Source organism: Limanda limanda, chromosome 12 (genome assembly GCF_963576545.1).
Source record: "Limanda limanda chromosome 12, fLimLim1.1, whole genome shotgun sequence".
Lineage (NCBI taxonomy): Eukaryota > Metazoa > Chordata > Actinopteri > Pleuronectiformes > Pleuronectidae > Limanda > Limanda limanda.
Genome location: NC_083647.1, coordinates 14,236,596 through 14,256,492, shown reverse-complemented (window position 1 = coordinate 14,256,492; position 19,897 = coordinate 14,236,596). Strand labels below are relative to the sequence as shown.

Sequence of the window (19,897 nt, the reverse complement as noted above, 5' to 3'; positions counted from 1 at the left end):
ACTTTAACAACACAGACATCCCTGTGTTTCACAGGATGATGGAGCAGCATCAGATGCAGGCGCACAAGGAGAGGGAGCGACGGACTTCAGGATCAGGTGAGGCCTCAACAAACGAACCCACACCCAGCTGTATGGACACACACACACACACACACACTCTCTCACACACACACACACGCTGCTCTGGAGACCGAAGGCTGCTCCAAGCTACACAAACAATTCAGACAAACAGGCGGAATAAAAAAAACTGCGGCACATTCAAACTATCGGCAAATGGGTATTTGCTCGCCTTTTGTTTTTCTTATTTGAGAGAACCTATCAGTGCTGGGTCGGGTGAAGCACTCTGTGTGTTGCCAAAGCAAACAGGGGATTTTATCATGAATAAATACCAGAGATTCCAGACCCTGCATCCGTCGGCTCCGGCAGGTAAACAGGCTTCCCCCGTGCTGTTTGTGTCAGTGTTTCCAGGCCTTAGTTTCCACCACCACTCCCCCAGTCCCTGTGCCCATTCAAGTCTGCCTCTCAAACACACACACACAGACTTCCACATCCTCCTCTGTCCCTGCTGTCAGTGGTGATATCAGTACCCCCCCCCTCTCCCCCTCTCTCCCTGCAACATGCTGCACTGCCATCTCTTTCTACCAGCTACTGTTGGGGGGGGGGAATGCCATATGCTTTCTGATCATGGCTCAGTCATGTTGCATTCTGCTGCTTGTTCTTTTTTATGCTATTTTGATTATATCTTATTTGCTGCCAGTTTTCTGTTTTTTGGATTGCTCCTGATTTTTCTCATCATGCTTGGTTGATCAGTTGGTTGCTTTTCATTCTTCTCACGTTTTTTCTCTTTTCTGTTTTCCTTTGTTTGTTGCCCTCCTTTCGTCGTCGTCCTCTTCGTTTGCATCTCTCTCTCTCTCTCTCTCTCTGTCTCTCTCTCACTCTCTCTCCTCTCTCTCACTCTCACTCTCACTCTCTCTCTCTCTCTCTCTCTCTCTCTCTCTCTCTCTCCCTCCTTCTCTCTCTCCTCTCTCTCTTTCTCTCTCTCTCTCTCACTCTCACTCTCTCTCTCCTCTCTCTCTATATATATATCTCTCTCACTCCCATCTCTCCTCTCTCTCTCTATCTCTGTCTCTGTCTCTCTCTCCTCTCTCTCTGTCTCTCTCATCTCTCTCTGTCTTTCTCTCCCTCTATCTCTCTCTCTCTCTCTCTGTCTCTCTCTCTCTGCCCGTCACAGTCGTTTCCACTCTCCAATATAAAGTCTCCACTCCCGTCACTCACCCAGACACCCCTCCCGAGTACAGACAGTACAGAGCTAGCACTCTGCCGCCCTCCTATGTCCGCGTGGCCTCCTCCCCTCCCACCTCGGTCTCCTCCTCTCCGTCTCAGGAGAGAGAGGCAGGGGCTGCGAGGGACAAGGCCCAGCTCTCCTCCCAGCTCTCCACCTCCCTCGCCTCAGCTTTCTCCCCAGTCCAGGCAGGAGTGGCCACGCTGGGCCGACAGGTCCGTCAGATCCCCCTCTCTCCTCCCTCCGCAGCCCGCCACCTCCACCTCCAACAGCAGCAACAGGACTTCATGCTCCCCCCTAAACACGGCACCTGGTCCGCCTCTCAATTGCAGCAAATGTACGCCCAGATGCCCCCCTCCTGCTCCCCTCCAATCATGATGGCCATGCCTGTGAAGCATAGCTTGCCCCCGCAGCCCGTTCTCCCGGTGGCTCACCCGCTCCCGCCCGTGAGCACCAGGATGAAGCCCCCGCCTCGTGACCCGGGCACCATGACGACGAGCCCTCACCAGCAGTACCCCCAGCACCAGCCCCACCCTCACTCCAACGGCCAGCCAGACGACCACTACTCCCCTCACTCTCAGCATCCGCCACTCAACCCTCAGCTCTGCGAGGCCGGCCCCCTGCCTCCTCTGATAGGTCAGCCAGCCCCAGGCCCCGCCCCCGGCCACCAGCCCCAGTACCCGTCCACCTTCCACCCTCAGCAGCACCAGCAACTACAACAGCAGCAACCACCGCAGCAGCAGGTGTACCACCATCAGGCCCAGCCCCTCACCACCACTTCCTCCTCCTCACCCCCCTCTTACACTGCAATGTCTGACGGGGGCTCGCCCAAGAAGACCCCCTCCCCCATCCCCCAGCAGGCCCCCATGGCCATCAGCAGTAAGTATGAGGAGGAGAGAGGAGGAGGTAGTCTCTCAGCAGAGGGATGTTACTCCTGTGTAGTGTTTGTGTGAATGTGTGTGTGAGTGGGAGCAGAACACAGATGTTTGTACTTATGTTGCTCGATGACGTCTCCTCTCAGGAGTGTGAGGGTGTGAACCCTGCTGCACCTTAGAACGAGGCCTATAGGGCGAGATAACTGTTATCACTGATATAGCCTAATCCAGGCCAGAGGAATAGGAAAAACCTGTGTGGGCTTGTAGAACCTGTAAATCCAACAGTGATGAACTCATTCGGCCTTTTATATAATAAATAATAGCAAACAGGTTACAAAGTAAATCGAAAGGCTTTTCCTATAAGAAAAATGTTTTAAGCAATGATTTTAAAACAGGTAAAGTGTTAATCTCGAATCTCACTAGTTACTAATCCCCTAAGAATAGGAATTCCACAGCCTCTGGGTCCTGATGGCAAAATCCTAGTCACCTTTGTAACAATCAACTAATTTAATAAGTATACACAGGTCCTTTAAATGCAGGTATAATAAAAAAAAAAAGAAAAAGAGGTGATTGACTCCTCTTGCCATTAGAGGAGTTTGTCTTTCTGTTTTTTTTTACTTTTGTGCGTCATTGTCAACATCAAAAACTCACCAACAACTGAGGCGCTCTCTCACCTCCCTTTCTTGCCAAATTAGCGTGCATGCTGAGCTGTAAAAGTTATGAGAAGAATCTTAAAATAAATCCTTAATTTCTTTCTCCGGAAGCAGGAATCGGAGAGATGGGGGACGTACTTCCTGCCTGGTGCTGGTTAATATGCGAGCCGCAGTGTCCCGCACCAGCTTCTGTATATAACTTTAGCACAATAACAACCAGCCTTTGACTTGTCATGAAAGAAAGAAAGAGCACAGGTTACTAATAACATTAAATTAACAACGGCTCGGTTCTGTCCAGTTGTACCAGTCAACACAACCAGTGGCACAACACCAGGAGCCTGAAACTGACACATCTAATGGAATCCAGGCGTTTTTCAAATATATACACCTGTGATCTTTCTTTTGACACGAAACATAGAAGCAGTACAAATTCAATATTTTGGTCCTGCCATGTCAGCAAGTGTTTTAATTAGTGAAAACATCAGAGGAAGGATGGATGCAGTGCAGGCTTTGTAGACTTGACCCAGAAAGAAACTGCAGGGGTTTTAAAATATGATGAGTTACTTTAAGTTTATAATAACTTATCCTCATACCTAATTCCTCTAGGATTAGGGATTATGTAAAAAATAATGCTTCAGCTCCTTGAATATTCACTAAAACGTACAGTTCAACTGCTGTTCACATGGAACCCTTCTCCACTTCGGCCTTCAAAGTTCTCGTTTGAATATTTGCTACTACCACCAAGATCACTTTAACAACATAAAACAAAATTTTAAAGTCACATTTAAATCTCAGTCAATAGTTCAACTCCAACGTGCTGCGATACAATAACTCTTCAACAAAATGAGTCATTTTCAACATATGGCCTTTATTTGTCAGATTTACCTCCAGACAGATTTAGTTTTTCATTTATTAATTTTGCTCTGAAAGTCATCCTGCAAAACAACCTTTGAAATGTGCTTTAATTACTTAAATTCAACCTTTTGTCCCTTTTGTGTCACAGTTAATTATGTTACAAGCTGTGGCTCTTTAAATATAATATATATACAGACACATTGTGCAATGGATCATAGTAATGCTTAAACTTAAACTGTCTTGGATATTTTAGTTAATTAATTACTATGAGATGATAATGCAGCTGGAACAAAAAGATAAATAGTAATATGGGGAAAGTAATGATTGCAACTTGGAAATTAGTCCAATAAATAAGTCTCTTTCAATAAGTCTCTATTTGTTTTTCACAAAATTAAACAGAATGAAATTGACTAAACAGCCAGTATCCCTCTCCCAGTGGAAAACCCGGTTCTGTGAATAACTTAGCCACCTTCCATCAGCAGCTTCCTGAGATGAGGCTTTATCAATCTTTCAAAGGCGGAAAAAAGGTCAGTACACCGATTGAGTTATTAACTGATGTGTAATTCTGCTCCTCCCAGGCCCCCCTGTCTCTGCAGGTATGCTTTCTGTGGCGCCCCCTCCTTCTGCAGTTCCACCACCCATGGCTGGCCCTCCAGCTCCCCCCCCTCCACCGGGTCCACCGCCCCCGATGGCAGTGCCCCCACCCATGCCCCCTCCGCTGCCCACTGGTGGAGGGCCTCCTGGGGGGCCGCCCGGGGGCCAACTCTCAGGACTGGCTGCAGCATTGGCTGGAGCCAAACTACGTAAAGTTCACGGGGTGAGACTCGCTGGTTGAACCTCAGGAGGTTTATCCACACACGTTTATGACTCTGTGCCAGGGACAGACAGCAGCCGGAGTCCGTTAGTCCGTCCCATTCCCATTCCTATGAACAAGATATCTCAGCCTCAAGGGAACTTCTCCTTAAATTTGGTGCGAATGTTCACTTTGACCCAAGGAACTCAATGAATTAATCAAAGCTAAAAGTCACTGTGACCTCACAAAGCACAATTGTTAACGTATGAACATAATATCTCAAAAACACCCAGAAGGAATTTCTTTAAATTGGGTACAGATTTGCACTTGGACTCTCAGATGAACTTTTTACAATTTGCTTGTCAGAGGTCGAGGTCACTTTGTGTTTTCACAGGAACGTGTTACCTCATAAAAGCCTCAAGATAATACTTTCAAATTTGCCACAAAGGTTTAATTACACTCACAGATGAGCTGCTTAGATTTCAGTGTGTCAAAGGTCAGAGGTCACAGTGGCCTCATATGAGTCTGAAAAGTGCAATGGGTGGCTCAGGTATATGAACACAAGGTGGTATTTCGAGTTTTATGGAAAATGGAGAGAGTAAACTGAAACTTTTTTTTATTATGTGTTCTTCAGGAGGAAAGCAGTTCACCTGGGTCTGGCGGAAAAAGTGACTCCAACCGGTCTAGTGGTGGAAGTGGTGGTGGTGGGGAGGGACTGATGCAGGAGATGAATGCCTTACTAGCTCGCAGGTCAAACAGCGACACACACACACACACACACACACCTTCCCCTTTATCTTATAGACAAACAGAAAAATAAAGCACCTGCTCTCTCCGCCCCTCAATCTCATTACAACATTTTCACCCTAGTTCCGTTTTCCTCTGAAACTTTAGTTCGTATTTCTTATATCTCCTCCTGGTAATGCTCTTTGTGTGCTAGTCAATGATTTATCTTTACGATCTCACTGTTTGCTCATGTCCACATTCTGCCCTCACAGACGGAAAGCTTCGGAGAAACCTGATGAGGTTAGTTCTTTTTATTTCAGGTCATCAGATGTATCATCCTATATCATGCAGTTCTGCTTGTGGTTAATTCATAATAACATTATGATTATTAGTATTAACTGACTGCAAATAATTGACTTAGCTGAGAGCGAGATAAGAGGATTGATACCGTTCTCATGTGAGTGTAGCGTCGCATACAGACTAGCTGCAGTGTACAAAAACTAATTGTGAATTATTCTAAGATATTATAAAACTATTTTAGTTATGAAATTACAAGCTTTAGAGGAGCTGGGAGGCGGATTTAGTTCACTTCACACAAAGCCTCACTAGCTGTTCCTCCTCTTTCCACTCTATGTGCTAAGCTAGCCAGTTTCATGGTGGCTTTATTATAATTAGCGTTTAGACAAGAGTGCTCTCGTCGAACTCTTCTTAAATTGAAGAAGTGTATTTTAAAGGATGTTTGAATTTTCGTCTTGTTCATGTTATCATCTGTTTTTTCCTCTTTCCTGCAGGATGAGTCCAGTGGTCGGGGACCTGGTCAGAACTCAACAGGTACAGACCAATTCTTCCACCACATAATTATATATATTTACGATATATTTATATATACTAACTAGAAAAACATCTCATAGTGTTAGAGAAAGTGAAAAAGAATTCCTGGATCCACCCCCTCATCTGATTTCTTCTTTATCTCCTCTCCAGATGGTGTGAAGAAGCCATGGGAACGATCCAACTCTGCAGAAAAGTCCTCACTAGTGTCCAGGTCTGCAAATAATAAGAGGAGGAGCGAGAGGAGAAAGACAGATCATATAATAAATCGATGATATGAAACATACAGGGAATCTCATCCTTTGCACTTCATGCACTAGGACGTTATCAGTATTGATATTATAGGAAGAGTCAAAACTGTGGTAACCTTTAACAACACTGCACCTCCCTTAAATACACAGTCTTATAATAGTTTTGTGTGTGTTTGTGTTGCAGGGTGAGACCCATTGGCAGCACGAGTGAATCAGACACAGAGTTTGACCGGATGAAACAGGTCGGTGCAATTCTCCTCTGTGTCATTACGTGAATGTTTTATGGGTTTTGTCAACTTAAACGATTTTTACACACCCTGTAAAACTCACAGGCAGGTTTTGTTTTGCAGGAAATCTTGGACGAAGTTGTACGTGAACTGCATAAGGTGAAAGACGAAATCATAAATGGTGAGCATTGTAAAGCGATCAGTAGCTGAGTATCTAGTAGCACGCAGCCCGTTAAATCTTTTATCTCTGTCTGACACCAGTTTTTACAAGTCATTGGCAATAAAGTTTTATTTTTTTAGCTTGAATTCTCATATTAAAAATGAGCTGACATCCATCATATGAACAAACCAAATGGCTGACCCAGGCAAAGCTTCTCTTTATGCTGCAGAAATCCTCCTCCTCCTAAACGCTGCGTTCTTTCCTTCCAGCCATCAGACAAGAAATCGGCAGAATCAGTACGTCCTAATCTCATCTGAGCCACAGTCGGAGGAGAGCGAGAGGAGGAGCGAGAGGAGGACGGACATGCAGATGCACAGACACGAGGACCAAGGAATGTTCTCTCAACGTTTCTGTGAGCTTGCGATGCCACGATGCAAGTTGCAGAGATGTTGCGCCAACATTGGAGTCTGCTGGACAGCGTAAAACCGGAAAGGGAAGAAAAAACGTCGATGAGCGAGAAAGGATTGACGTGAGTAGGTCATGAGAAATGGACGGATAAAGAGTGACGACAGGACTGATGAACTAAACAGAGGATTGAAAGATGAAAGACAAGCGGAGGGATTGACGGACGTTAGTGCTGGGTTCGGTGTTGTGTCCTCTCTGTGCACCTAGGACAGACTCAGCCCAGTGTTGCAACTCTTTTGTTCTCTGTTCAGTCTTAAGAAGAAAATATTTTTGTTTTCTAAGTTTTTACTGTTTTATTATTTAAAAACTGTGGTGATAATGATGATGCTGTGGACGACAATGAGTATTTTAATGATATTATAGAAGGAGAAAGGAATCTTGCACACCATTTATGTCAGCCTTTTCTATTTTCTATTTTTATTTTATTTTTTGGATTCGTCCCTAAATATTTGATGATAAAAAGCACAATAAGGGCGAAACGGTGCTGCAGACTCACCTGGCCTCAACTGGCGTATTTAAAAGAAAAAAACTGGCTTTTTATGAACTTGTTCATACTGATGTTGTGTGTCCAACCTTTTCTCTCCAGAGGTAACGGAAAAACATGTTAATGTGTGAAAAACAATTAGCCACTTAAATGTCCTCCTCCTTCCACGTTCGACATTTTACAAACGATTCTTCTGGCGAATAATCGAATAACGCACCCTTGCTCTACAACTCCAGTGGGACTGAGGAACACGTTCGTCTCAGATGTGCGAGATCATTGAAACTTGGGGATCGTTCACAGAACAGGCCAACGACTGTAAATGTGCCACCTAGTTTTACCTAGATATAAAACAATGTAGTGCTAGGGTATCTTATTAGTCATTCTATGCTTTGTGAACCGACCAAGTATGCATGAAATCTCTATATCGATTTGTTCATTTAATTTTGAACTGGGTTGACGAATAGAGAAAGATTTTTTTTTTTTAAATAAAATAAAAATGCAAACGGTGGTACATTTATTACAGCGGTTTGTTTCCATGAAGATTCCCCCTGTCTATATATGACATGTTGAACTTGATAATGGTAGCAAAGTGAAAAAAACACAAGGGGGGGGGGATGCTGGCAATATGCAAATCTCGAATAGAAATGACTGCAGAAAGTGACTGTTGGCCCGTGTGATGGTAGCTACATGTGTCTTTGCTGGAAGGATTCAGTTGATTATGGGTTGTTTGCATTTTATCCATTCTGTCCGCTCTCAATACGTTCTGATTTAAAAAGCTGGAAGTAAATTCATTCAAACAGAAAACAAGACGTCTGACATCTACGCAATATCCTGTTCTGTGAGTGTGCGTGTGCATGTGAGAGAGAGAGCATATGTTGATCATGTACAAATAATAGAAAAGGTCAGATCTGACGATTCAACCACAAACAATCGTCTTCATTGTAGCATCTTCTCATAAGAACCTTTTACTGTTTTATATATCTTACAGTCATTTAAATAGAAACATCAGATCATGGTATCAATCACAACACAGAGATAGATAATATAGTTTATACAGTGCATGGACAAAAAAAAGCTTATTATAAGTCTGTCTGAGGAGCTGCTGCTGCCTCAGTTGCTGGTAAATCAGTAGAAAAAGTGCAACACTCCAAATTAATTTAATGTGGTCGTCTCTGAACTTACTGGAAATATAGAAAGTGCACAAGTGAACACAAGAAGAACCTCGGCATGTTTCCGTTCATTCACCAGCCGCAACAGTCTCCAAAACAAACACTTAAAGCTCATCGAACTTGATTTTATATTGTAAAGTTGTTTCTGATTTTTTCTCCATTTAATGTAATCAAACCATTCACAGTAGAATGGGGCGTCACTGGAGAAAAGGCTCTTCTTACTGAAAGGTAAGTTTCAACGCTCGTTTTCCGCCTCGGCACCGTTCTGCGTGGAAGGGAAATTAGAATTGGTGGAGTGAGTCTTTTAATTCTCACGTGCACGGATTTTTGAAGGGGCCTGATATAACGCTGCCGGGCCAGAGAGGAACTGACAGAGGTAGTGACAGCTCCCTAAAACTGCTTGAGAATAAACACGACCTTTGTCTTGACAGAAATGAGAAATGTTTACCTTTTATATATTATATGACACTGAATAAATCACATTGTTTACCAACTGTAAAGAGAAATACTTCAGTTGAAAACACACAAACGGTTATTTTTTAAATGGTATTTGTATAACTTTACTTTGAAGAAAGAAATTCCTTTGTGTGTTGCCAGTACAGGTATGTTGTAAGTTGGTAAACAATTACATTTTTAGTGTATGATCATCAGAGTTATTCTATTTTCCTTTTGCCTGCCTCAGTGTCGTCTGGACACAAGAAAATATCATTTATATATATTTATTGCAGGAATAAAAAGTCTGAATAAATAACAGAGCACTGGCTTTACGTGCTGATCTCCAATAACTGTATGTATGCAACTGATATGTGCACATTAGTTTCCATATCGTAACAGACAGGGCTAATTTCAGATGAGAATGCCCAACAGATCACATGAATACATACAGTCACAGCCACACTACATGGAAAAAGCTTTAAATTAGAGAATTTCATTGTGGTCCTTCTTTTTCTTTAGACAACTGAACTTCACATCCAGTCACGGATCTACCCCTGCTTGGTCAGCTTGTACTCCCGCTTGATTCTGGCATAGGGGCCGATGCTGTCATCGAACACAAAGTCCCATAATACCCGGCTCCAGGAAGTGTGTTGAGGCAGGCAGTCGTAATACTCCGCTGCGATTTTCTTGACCTGCGTATAAAAAACACATGAAAGTAAATATGTTTGTTTTTAGCAGCATTACATACAAACTACTGTACAGATTAACATGACAGTTGGTGAAAATATACTTTTCCCACTGTCTGCAACATTGTTCAACCTTTCCCTTGATTTCTCAGGGAATAATTCTCATGGATCTAGATGAAATAATCCAGCACATCTAGGGAGCTGAAATTTGTGAGTGTGCGCAAAGTGGTGCAGATCCCAAAATAAAAAACTCTAGATCGAGTAAATCTAAATGTGATCTGTGCCTAGTCGGAGGTGTGCACTGCTCTGTGGCCTTTTAGTTCAACGTCACAGTTTATTTCACTAAGGAATCAGATATAGACGGAAGAGCTGACTGAGGCAGACATTTCACTGTTTTGTTAAGCAGGACATTTTTACGTATTTTTCTGTGTAATTAAAAAAAACACTTGATTGTATAAAAATTTCTAAACAGAAAAAAGTTTACAGCAACATCAGCTCTGTCAGGAACACAAATAGCTCATCAACATGAGCATGATTTCCAAACCGCCTGGATTAGTTGAATCTGTGTCATGTGAGCTGTGTCAAAAGGCTCTTTGAATCTTCTGAGGCAGCAGTTAATCAGTTACAAAACCTCGGTTTTTCCTTTGATAAATATCTGCAGTCAATAGAAAAGAATGTGGCGTTTGCTGATACCTTTTTTTTTTGTTTAGCCTCTGACAGACAGGAGTCTTATCTGCAAACGCCTGGAGGAGAGGTTGTGTTGTAACGCTGGACTAATTAACGCCTCAGGGAGGGGAAACAAATGGAACTGTTGGAAATGTAAAGTCAGGATTTATCACAGTCGCATGGTCTCACCTGAGGTAGTTTACTGCCGGGTATGCTGGGGAAGTCATGGTGCTCCATGTGATAGCCCACATTGAAGGTGAGCAAGTTCAGAGGTCCATAGTAGGAATAGGTCTCGTGTCCCTTCAGGAACATGTAATGCTCAGCTATGAAATGTCCAGAGAATGGATGCAGTCCCATACCCAGGATGGATCCTGCAATGAGGTAAACAATGGGCTTCGGCCCCCATAGATAATAGATGATTAAATCTGTCAAGAGCTGGACCACCGCGTTCTGGATTTCCAGCGGACCCACTGGTTTAGGATTGACCAACAACGGGCGCAGGGCGTAAAAAAGCGGCTGGAGGAAGAGCCACACAACCTTCCTGGCCGGGGTGCAGAAGAACCATCCCTCTAAGTCCGTGGGGATGTCGACGTCCAGCTTGTCGCCTCCCAGATAGCGGTGGTGGTCGATGTGATACTTCTTGAAGGCGGAGGAGTAGGGCAGGCCGATGGGCAGGTTGGCCCACATGGCGAACCAGCGGTTCCACTTGGCCAGCTTGTTGCCGAAGGCCACATTGTGAGAGATGTCGTGGATGGCTAGAGTCAGGGAGTGGTTGATGCAGCCTCCGAAGGCGTAAGCCCAGAAGAAGATCCACTTCCAGGACAGGGTGTGGACCAGGTAGCAGGCCAGGAGCTGGGATAGGACCATGCCTGATACTACCCACTTCAGCTGGGGGTCCGGACCCATCAGGGACTTGATCTCTGGATATTTGGCTGAGGAGAGAGGCAGGAAGAAAGAGGGATGAAATGGGGCATGGTTGGAGAGTCAGAGTTAATAGAAATAGAAGGAAGTAGAGTAATCAAAGGTTCGGAGAAAAGGGTAGCAGGTTGAAAAGAAGAAGGAACCAAATGAAAAAGGAAACAAGGATCCATCATACAGCAGAGCGACTGTTTACCAGTCGATTAGGTATTGATTTGGAACGCTTGATCTCATACGTTTCACCGTGTCTCGACACTATGAATCTCAAAACAACACAGTCAAGCGTGCTGTGAGGTGCGAGTGCTTCTCCTGGGAGGAGCCTGCTGACAAGTCACTTTTAATTGGCAGAGGTGTTGGTTTTCTTGAGGGACACGAATCTCGGGGAGACACGAGCGCAAAAGATCTTTACAACACAATCTGCTCATACAGGATGTGATCCGAAGAGATTTGGTGCAGAAGGTCAGAATCCACCAAAATTCAGGATCACAGGTGACAGGTCACTCCCAGCATGCCTCAGGGGAACAATAGCATCCAACAGCAGATGAAAACACATGCAAATACGCTTTCAGCACACTTGTACATTATATGGCCGTATGCAAAGTGGACTCACCCTAGCAACTGAAATGTACGGATGACCTGAAGTTGTAACTTCTCTGCAACACGTAGTTATTCAATTTAAGTTTTACAACATTTAAAACTATACTGGCTGTGACAACGCCCGTTTTTATTCTGCAGTAATATTTGATCTCATGCGTCAGCTCCTCATGTCATTTTACTGTGAGTGGCACTTTCTCTGCTGTAAAGTTAAATCAATAACCAGACACCATAAAAGGAAATTGTTCAAACTGCTTAAAGCAACAGAGCAGAACATGGTGTACAGCCATCACTGGATTTCAACGTCACTGTCCCAAGGAAGACAATTCATTTTATTCACTGTAACCTGTGACTGTACCACACTCAGGTTTCAGCCTCAATTGTCAACCAGGAACCATCTGAAATTCCAAAAGACGCCAAACAAGGAGCCATTCAAGACATGACACCGCCTGTCAGTCAAACCACAGCACATGATCATGCAAAAGGGAGTGACCTTTGTCATTCACGCCTCTGAGGGGTGAGGCAGAGGGAGATTAAAACAAAATTACTCTTTAATAATTCAAGGCTCGGTGGCGTCAAACATCCCTTCACCCTCTTTCACACCAGAGCAGTCATGGACAAAGCCGGGATCAAATATACATCAACAGCTTTAGAAAGTATTTATAATGAATTACATGATGGGTCAGATAGTAAAAAGTGCCTGTTTTTCCATTGGGATTTCATAACCTTGAGGTGAAGTGAGAAAATATGAAGGATGATTATTATAAATATCCTGATCCCCTGACTCTTAACAAAGCCTCTCTCCTCACTCGATGCATGCCATTGTGTCTCTATGTTTGTCATGAGCAAGGAGTGAGTCTTGTTACCTAGCGAGCCCAGAGGCATTGTCAGCTGCACCTGCTATCAACAGAAAGTCACGGAGGGTATAGACAACGGGGGCTGGGGGGCTCGTTTACACAAAAGCCTACAGGTTCAGGCCTTAGTGTGAAACCTTTCAAGCAACAGAGACGGAGACACTACGCCTGAAATAATAATGACCCCTAAACGTTGACTTAACACATTTACGTCTTAAATTTCCATGTAATTTTATCACACAAGTTCAATGTAAAGGGTCAGATTTAATCAAGAGTTTTCTATCATGTTGAGTTGGTGGGAGTAAATCAAATGACTCCAGAAATATTTGACTAAATAAAATTAAACTCGTACGTAAATCTTGTGTTCAACGTAAATGTTTATGTAGAAGTTTAACTTTGACCTTAAACTGGTGTTTAATTTATATATTTATGTATAAGTTTGATTACATAAACTTGATCTTACACATATAACTTATGTCTAATTTATCGTTATGAACAAGTTTGAATTCATACATTTACACATAATGTAAATATTTACATCTACATTTAATATTACTTTATCCAATCATTCGAGTTATTTGATTTATTCACACTAACCCAACATGATGGAAAACTTGTGTCATAAAGTTACATGGAAATTGTATATGTAATTGGAATGCATCTCTCCTTCAAGTGGGAAGAGAATGAATAAAGAAATAAAAAACATGAAGATACTAATGCAATGAAGTTAATGGACATTCTCCCGTACTGTTATCTGTAATCTTTGAAACATACATTGATATACATCCTATTTTTTAGAATTTACGTTTAAAAATGTACTGTTCAGTAAGAATTGTTCTACTTGCACTATTAGTATTTCTACTTGTAAATATGTAACTCCCATAGATGTGTATGTGGGACTGATCCCACTGTGTGTTATCTTCGAGTTTCTGCTCTTCCCCTGAGTCCATTGTGGTCTGAGGGTTCCTTAACCAACAGCTAGTGAACAGGTTTAACCGGCTGCGATCTTATAGTGAGGACACACGCACGCACACACGCACACACTTCAACTTGCTACACTAACTAGGCAGAACCTCAGCAGGTGTCTCTCTTCGCTCAGGGATGTCGGATCTTTGCGTCTTGTTCTTACCCAGTATCTCTTTTCTCCTGGACGTGTGCGGCTGATCGTTGTAGACCCATTCAAAGTCGTCCCTTCCACCTGTCTTCCCCATGGCTTCTCCTCCGTGAGGGTGAGTGTGAGTGTGTGAGGCTCTGCGGCGTTGTGTCATCAAACCTGCACGATGGGCCACACCCACTCGCACTGGCTGCAAGGGTAAAGGTGTGTAAAGGTGTGAGAATAAGCCCCGCCCCTCCGCGTGAGAAAAGGGAGGTATAGGTGAGTGTGCACCTGCTGACAATGTGTGTGTATACGTGCGTGCGCGTGTGTGTGCAGCCCTCAGGTGTGTGTACTCTCTGCATGTTAACGTTATTTCAACAGGATCTATCACATTAGATTTATGCTCGGGGGAAATTGAAAAAGTACTATTGAAGAAGAGAAAATACTTTTCTCTATACATGTTTCTTGACAAGATCAGCAAGTTGTGTTTTTTAACCAGTATCCAGCCCAGAAAGGCTTTGCTGTTTTAGGCTATGTATTTAAACTATGTAAGAAATGTTAAATATCAATAGAACTACTATAAGTGAGACCTGTTATTATCCATCCCCTTGACAACAAAGGGACCTGCTAAAATGACTGAACTTCACAAATTTGTAGTGCTCTTCAGGATAAGAAATTTTTACATGGTCATGTAATATATTATTGCTTAAAAATAACATAAACATGTTAGAAAACTTAAAGTTTTAGGGCCCAAGCACTGACAGGCACTGACAGACAGTGAGGCCCTATTGAAATTGTAATTAGATTAGATTAGATTAGATTTCTTTATTTATCCACACAACGGGGAAATTCACTTGTTACAGCAAAAAAGAGAAAAACAGAATTTAAATAACAGTGCCGAAGCAACAATAAAAGGATTATTATTTATTTTTTCAGGCACATGAATTGGCTTTTTGAGGGCTTTGACATGCTCAAATTCTTACCAAAATTTGCAGAAAATTAGAAAATCTTGAAAATTGACGTATTCTGGAGGAATTTTCAACGGCTCAACAAAATGGCTCAAACGGCTCAACTTCAAATTGAGATGAGTGTCATCGCAAAAAAGACGGAGATACAAACCGTGTAAACATTGATGTGTGGCAAAGGTTCATCCTTCGCCAAAGGAGACAATGTTGTCATAACTCCACTGTGCATTGTCCTATCGCCACCAAACTTCCGTCTCGTGATCAGAGTTCAAGCCTGAACAGCTCTGTGTCAATATGTCATCAGTTATAATTATTTTTTTTCAGGCAAAAGGCAAAACACATGCAACGCTACAAAATCCATGTGCTTGGGCCCGCTCAGTGCTGCTTTGCAGTCCTAGAAATTTTAGAAATTGTATTTTATAGTTGGTACTTTCAAGGGTTGAGCAATCCTGGTTTATTTTATTTAATTTAATACATTTTTTATTTACTTTTATTTTCTTTTACAAAAAAATTGAAACAATAATTTAAAACAAAAATAAAATTACAAACGAATTAAAAAAGATAAATAAAATAAATAAAATAAATAAAATAAATAAAATAAATAAAATAAATAAAATAAATAAAATAAATAAAATAAATATTTAATGCCAAACAAGAAAATTGTTTTTATTTTTTTATTTAAAAATAAAATAAACTTGTTTTTATTGTTTTATTGTTTTACTGTTGACGACACAGATGCTGAGAGGTTTGATGGTGTACTTGACCGACTGTAATAATAAATCTGTCCGTCTGTCCATCCAAACAAAACACCTTCAGTTACAATTATATATTCATGGTTTTCAAAATAAAGAAGCGACACGTTGGGAAAGACTCAGATGCAATGGTTTGTCTTTATTTACATCACTTTAAGTTTTCTAACATGTCTATGTTATTTTGGTTAATATGACTTTACCTCATAAATAAGTAACATGGATTTCTCTTTGATTTCCTGCTCAGTTTAACAGGAGTTCTCGGGTCCAAACCACGCGAGACTTGATATGTGGAGCACTGTGGCGACGAGACTTGAGAGGAGCGGAGTTGTTGACGGAGAGGGAGGAGGACGGCTGAGAGGAGAAGACACACTGGAGACAAAACAGCACTTAAACAGGAGGAAACACCACAATAAACATGGCGTCGGGGGACACCCTGTACATAGAGACCGACGGGTCGGACATGCCTGCGGAAATAGTGGAACTACACGAAATCGAAGTAGAGACAATCGAGACAACAATAGTTGGAGATGAGTGCGACCACCAGCCGATGATCGCGCTACAGCCGCTGGACGACCCGGACTCCATGCACCCGCACCAGGAGGTGATCCTAGTGCAGACCCGGGAGGAGGTGGTGGGAGAGGACGACTCCGAGATGCACCCGGAGGACTACGAGGACCAGATCCTCATCCCGGTGCCCGCCGCGGAGGACGACTACATCGAGCAGACGCTAGTCACCGTGGCCGGGAAGAGCTCGGGCCGAATGAAGAGGGCTGGCAGCGGGAAGAGAGCGGGCAAGAAGAGCTACATGAGCGGGGGAGAGATGGGCCGCAAGTGGGAGCAGAAGCAGGTCCAGATCAAGACCCTGGAGGGGGAGTTCTCCGTCACTATGTGGTCCTCGGGTAAGTTCAGAGTCCGGAGTGAATTCCTGCTTCGCTTTGTTCGCAGCGTGTTCGCCGGGAGACGAGGCCCGGCCGGGGCCTGGTGCTCCGCCAAAGTGCGACCGATTCCCCCGCTCCGAACCACTAAAAACCTCCTCTGCAATGTTTTTGTTTTTATGGGAAGCCATGTTTTATGTGTCGATGGGCGCCGCCATATTTCCCCGGCCGAGAAAGTATGGCGGCCCGAAAAAATGGCGTTTATTTGGCCGAGGAAGATGGCGGCGAGTGAAAGAGCGGGTGCAGCTGGCTCCGCAAGCAGGAGGCCGCTGTGGCGCAGTTCACTTCCACCGAGCCCGAGGTGCTGCCTTCAGGGACCGCTCATACTTCCTACCACCGAGGCAGTGAACGCACCACAGCTTGTTTTATTTATAAAAGCATAAATAACTCAAGTTAAGCGGAGGATGTGTTTAAACTAAGTGCTGATCTTCAGCCATTGGAAATATTATATAATTCTGATGAGGTATTTTCACCGATTATTTATTGTTTGTTCTTTTACATATATATATGTGGCTATATAAAACACAGCGCCGTTTAAAATGTGTCAAATACATTTTCCTTTAAAAACTGTATAAACTCATATTTTTTATTTGTTTACAGTTTTGTTTTACATAACACATTTCATACACAGAGAGTTAAACACTTTCAAGCAATTAAAGAAAATTAAATGGTAAAGTAAAAGGGTTAAAGAGATTTTGCAAAAGATCAAGTTGTGTATAAAGTAGTGAAGGGAGAACAATGTGTAAATTTCGAAAATAAATAGGAAAATGAAATACGATGATGGTATGATTTTGTAAAATAGTTTAATTAAAGGCACTTAAAAAAAATTGTATCTGGTTTTATGAGTGTAATGTATGAAGCATTGCTAAGAACATCAAGCAGTTTGTTCCACCGCTGTGTTGCATAAAGACTAAAACCTGCTTCTCCGTGTTTGGATACCTGAGCAGGTCACGCCCCAGTGATCTCTGGCTATGTTTACAATGTGTGTTTTGACACATGTTTTTTATTAACTATTTATCTCGTTTTGTATGAAAACTGTTAAGTGTTTGATTGTTTTTTCTTGATATCCTTTGAGAATCTTTTAGATAGATATTTCAAAAAGTGACCTGTCTCGTCAAAACTTAAATGTTGTAAAATGGTACCAGTAAAGGGTGATCTTAACAAATTGGTGATGTGATCAGACATTTAACTCTAAATGTATTTAATAAGTTTCTTCTGGATGTGTCCCTCATTCAGACGACAAGAAGGACATAGACCATGAAGAACAAATCGCAGGAGAGAACTCGCCTCCTGATTATTCCGAGTACATGACGGGGAAGAAGCTTCCTCCAGGAGGCATCCCAGGCATCGACCTGTCGGACCCCAAACAGCTGGCAGAGTTTGCACGGTACGTGGTAAAACGGACGTTTGTGTTCCCTCAAGGCATTGTCACTGGGCTGTAAGAATAATAATACTTATTCAAATAAGTTTTTCATACAAAAGTTTTCATAATAGAAATGATGACTAAGCCTAGAAAAATGTTGTGGAAAAACAGGTTCAAAATTACATGTTGCAGCATTTCATAACTGTCTTCATGTGAAATTCAGTATTGAACATAGTGAGATCTGAGCTTGTGGCCTGGCCCAATAACAGAAGAGGGGTTTTCCAATAGATTTGAATACATGTTAACAATGTATGTTTTTCAGGAATTTTGACTATTGTGTCAATCATGATTCAAAACATTGTCATGTTTACTTATTTTGCAGAATGAAGCCAAGAAAAGTAAAAGAAGACGATGCACCCAGGACGATAGCTTGTCCACACAAAGTGAGTGCAATGTTGTGTTTATTATAGTTGATCAATTTAATTTTAAATACAAAACAGCAGCTCATTCTTGTATGTGATTATTATTGAGTACATGCATGTATTTGTTCGTTAGTATAAGAAGCATAACTCATGTATAGCCTTCTACACTGACATGAACATGTCAAGTGAACAAGTCCCATCTGTTTTATCCTCCCCCTAGGGATGTACCAAGATGTTCAGGGACAACTCAGCGATGAGGAAGCACTTGCATACCCACGGGCCTCGCGTGCACGTCTGTGCCGAATGTGGCAAAGCCTTTGTGGAGAGTTCAAAACTGAAGAGGCATCAACTTGTACACACAGGAGAGAAACCTTTCCAGGTGAGTTCCTTCAATTTGTGAATGCCAGTTAAGCTTGTTTGTAAAAGATCTTGTTATAACCATCTCAAATACAGCATACAATGGGAAAGGTGATACCATTTTTTATAGTGAGGAAAGCTGAAAAACAGCTGCATTAACTCTCCTTCCCTCTTGTTTCCAGTGCACATTTGAGGGCTGTGGCAAACGCTTCTCTCTGGACTTTAACTTGCGCACACATGTGCGAATTCACACTGGAGATCGGCCGTATGTGTGTCCGTTTGATGGCTGCAACAAAAAATTTGCCCAGTCAACCAACCTGAAGTCTCACATCCTCACACACGCCAAAGCCAAAAACAACCAGTGAACCAGGCTCACGGCGAGCGGGAGCACACACCAGAGGATCTGACCTGCAACTCTGCTCCTTGACAGACTGACTAATGTCCCGTGGCCTGCTTTATGACATAAGAAGTCCCCTTTGTATCGTCCCTAGATAAAGGTTTGAACTGAGAAATGACCTTTTCTCAAACTTTTTGATATACACATGGAGGGTTTGAACAAGCTACTTGTGAGAATCCCGACTCCCTCAGGCCTCCTGCTCGACCATTGCGCTACCTGGATGGATCAGTCTACGGTTTTCTTCTTGTGAAGATGTTAATTCATGGATCTGCACCTAAAAACTTATTTATACGTTAACACAACCAGAAAAAAAGGTTTTTGCAATACAAGTCAAATTTGCATCGATCCTTAGCAATGACACCTTTTCAATTTTGTACTGCTCCCTGAGTGTGCATATTGTACACTGTTTGACATAAGCTCTGTGGTAATGTGTGTAGTAAGAGTGTCCCGGTTTGTTTTACCTGCCCCTTTTCCCATCGTTTGTATGTGTGTTTCAAGGGTGGACTTTGCATATTTTCGTTTTGTACGCAATATCAAATCATGTAGATAATAGCCATGTAATTTTCAATAGTCATCACTGATTAAATATGTTTTTTCCCCTTGCACTACCAATACAAAAATCCTTATTTGTCCTGTCACAACCAGACTGTATGAAAGGCCACAGTAAGATCTCAAACCTTAACTATAAT

The 19,897-nt window shown here is 42.5% G+C and overlaps 3 protein-coding genes across 3 annotated transcripts in view; 2 read left to right on the top strand and 1 right to left on the bottom strand.

Moving 5' to 3' along the window:
• Window positions 1-8,374, top strand: part of evla (Enah/Vasp-like a) — a 31,994-nt gene extending 23,620 nt beyond the window's left edge. The window contains exons 5-14 of the mRNA XM_061083276.1: window positions 35-96; window positions 1,232-2,161; window positions 4,244-4,482; window positions 5,093-5,208; window positions 5,457-5,484; window positions 5,976-6,015; window positions 6,166-6,226; window positions 6,448-6,505; window positions 6,614-6,671; window positions 6,880-8,374. Coding sequence (XP_060939259.1) covers window positions 35-96; window positions 1,232-2,161; window positions 4,244-4,482; window positions 5,093-5,208; window positions 5,457-5,484; window positions 5,976-6,015; window positions 6,166-6,226; window positions 6,448-6,505; window positions 6,614-6,671; window positions 6,880-7,133 — 1,846 coding nt within the window. The 3' untranslated portion in view covers window positions 7,134-8,374. The remainder of the gene's footprint in view (window positions 1-34; window positions 97-1,231; window positions 2,162-4,243; window positions 4,483-5,092; window positions 5,209-5,456; window positions 5,485-5,975; window positions 6,016-6,165; window positions 6,227-6,447; window positions 6,506-6,613; window positions 6,672-6,879) is intronic.
• Window positions 8,375-9,751: 1,377 nt separating this feature from the next.
• On the bottom strand, window positions 9,752-14,132 carry degs2 (delta(4)-desaturase, sphingolipid 2). The gene is made up of 3 exons (XM_061083326.1): window positions 14,051-14,132; window positions 10,745-11,487; window positions 9,752-9,895 (listed from the first exon to the last, which is right to left on the bottom strand). Exons 1-3 carry the CDS (start codon window positions 14,130-14,132, stop codon window positions 9,752-9,754), a joined length of 969 nt encoding a protein of 322 aa, XP_060939309.1.
• Window positions 14,133-16,043: 1,911 nt separating this feature from the next.
• yy1a (YY1 transcription factor a) lies at window positions 16,044-19,811 on the top strand. The gene is made up of 5 exons (XM_061082446.1): window positions 16,044-16,633; window positions 17,906-18,056; window positions 18,415-18,475; window positions 18,675-18,833; window positions 18,994-19,811. The coding sequence occupies exons 1-5, from the start codon at window positions 16,150-16,152 to the stop codon at window positions 19,174-19,176; spliced, it is 1,038 nt and encodes a 345-aa protein (XP_060938429.1). The 5' UTR covers window positions 16,044-16,149; the 3' UTR covers window positions 19,177-19,811.
• The last annotated feature ends 86 nt before the right edge of the window (window positions 19,812-19,897 follow it).

Coding starts and splice junctions, on each gene's coding strand:
- yy1a (XM_061082446.1), top strand. CDS start 16,150: ATGGCGTCGGGGGACACCCTGTACATAGAGACCGACGGGTCGGACATG. Junction 18,057..18,414: donor CAGCTGGCAGAGTTTGCACG/GTACGTGGTAAA, acceptor CTTATTTTGCAG/AATGAAGCCAAGAAAAGTAA. Junction 18,834..18,993: donor CAGGAGAGAAACCTTTCCAG/GTGAGTTCCTTC, acceptor TCTTGTTTCCAG/TGCACATTTGAGGGCTGTGG.
- degs2 (XM_061083326.1), bottom strand. CDS start 14,132: ATGGGGAAGACAGGTGGAAGGGACGACTTTGAATGGGTCTACAACGAT. Junction 11,488..14,050: donor CAGGAGAAAAGAGATACTGG/GTAAGAACAAGA, acceptor CTCTCTCCTCAG/CCAAATATCCAGAGATCAAG. Junction 9,896..10,744: donor CCGGCAGTAAACTACCTCAG/GTGAGACCATGC, acceptor TTTTATACGCAG/GTCAAGAAAATCGCAGCGGA.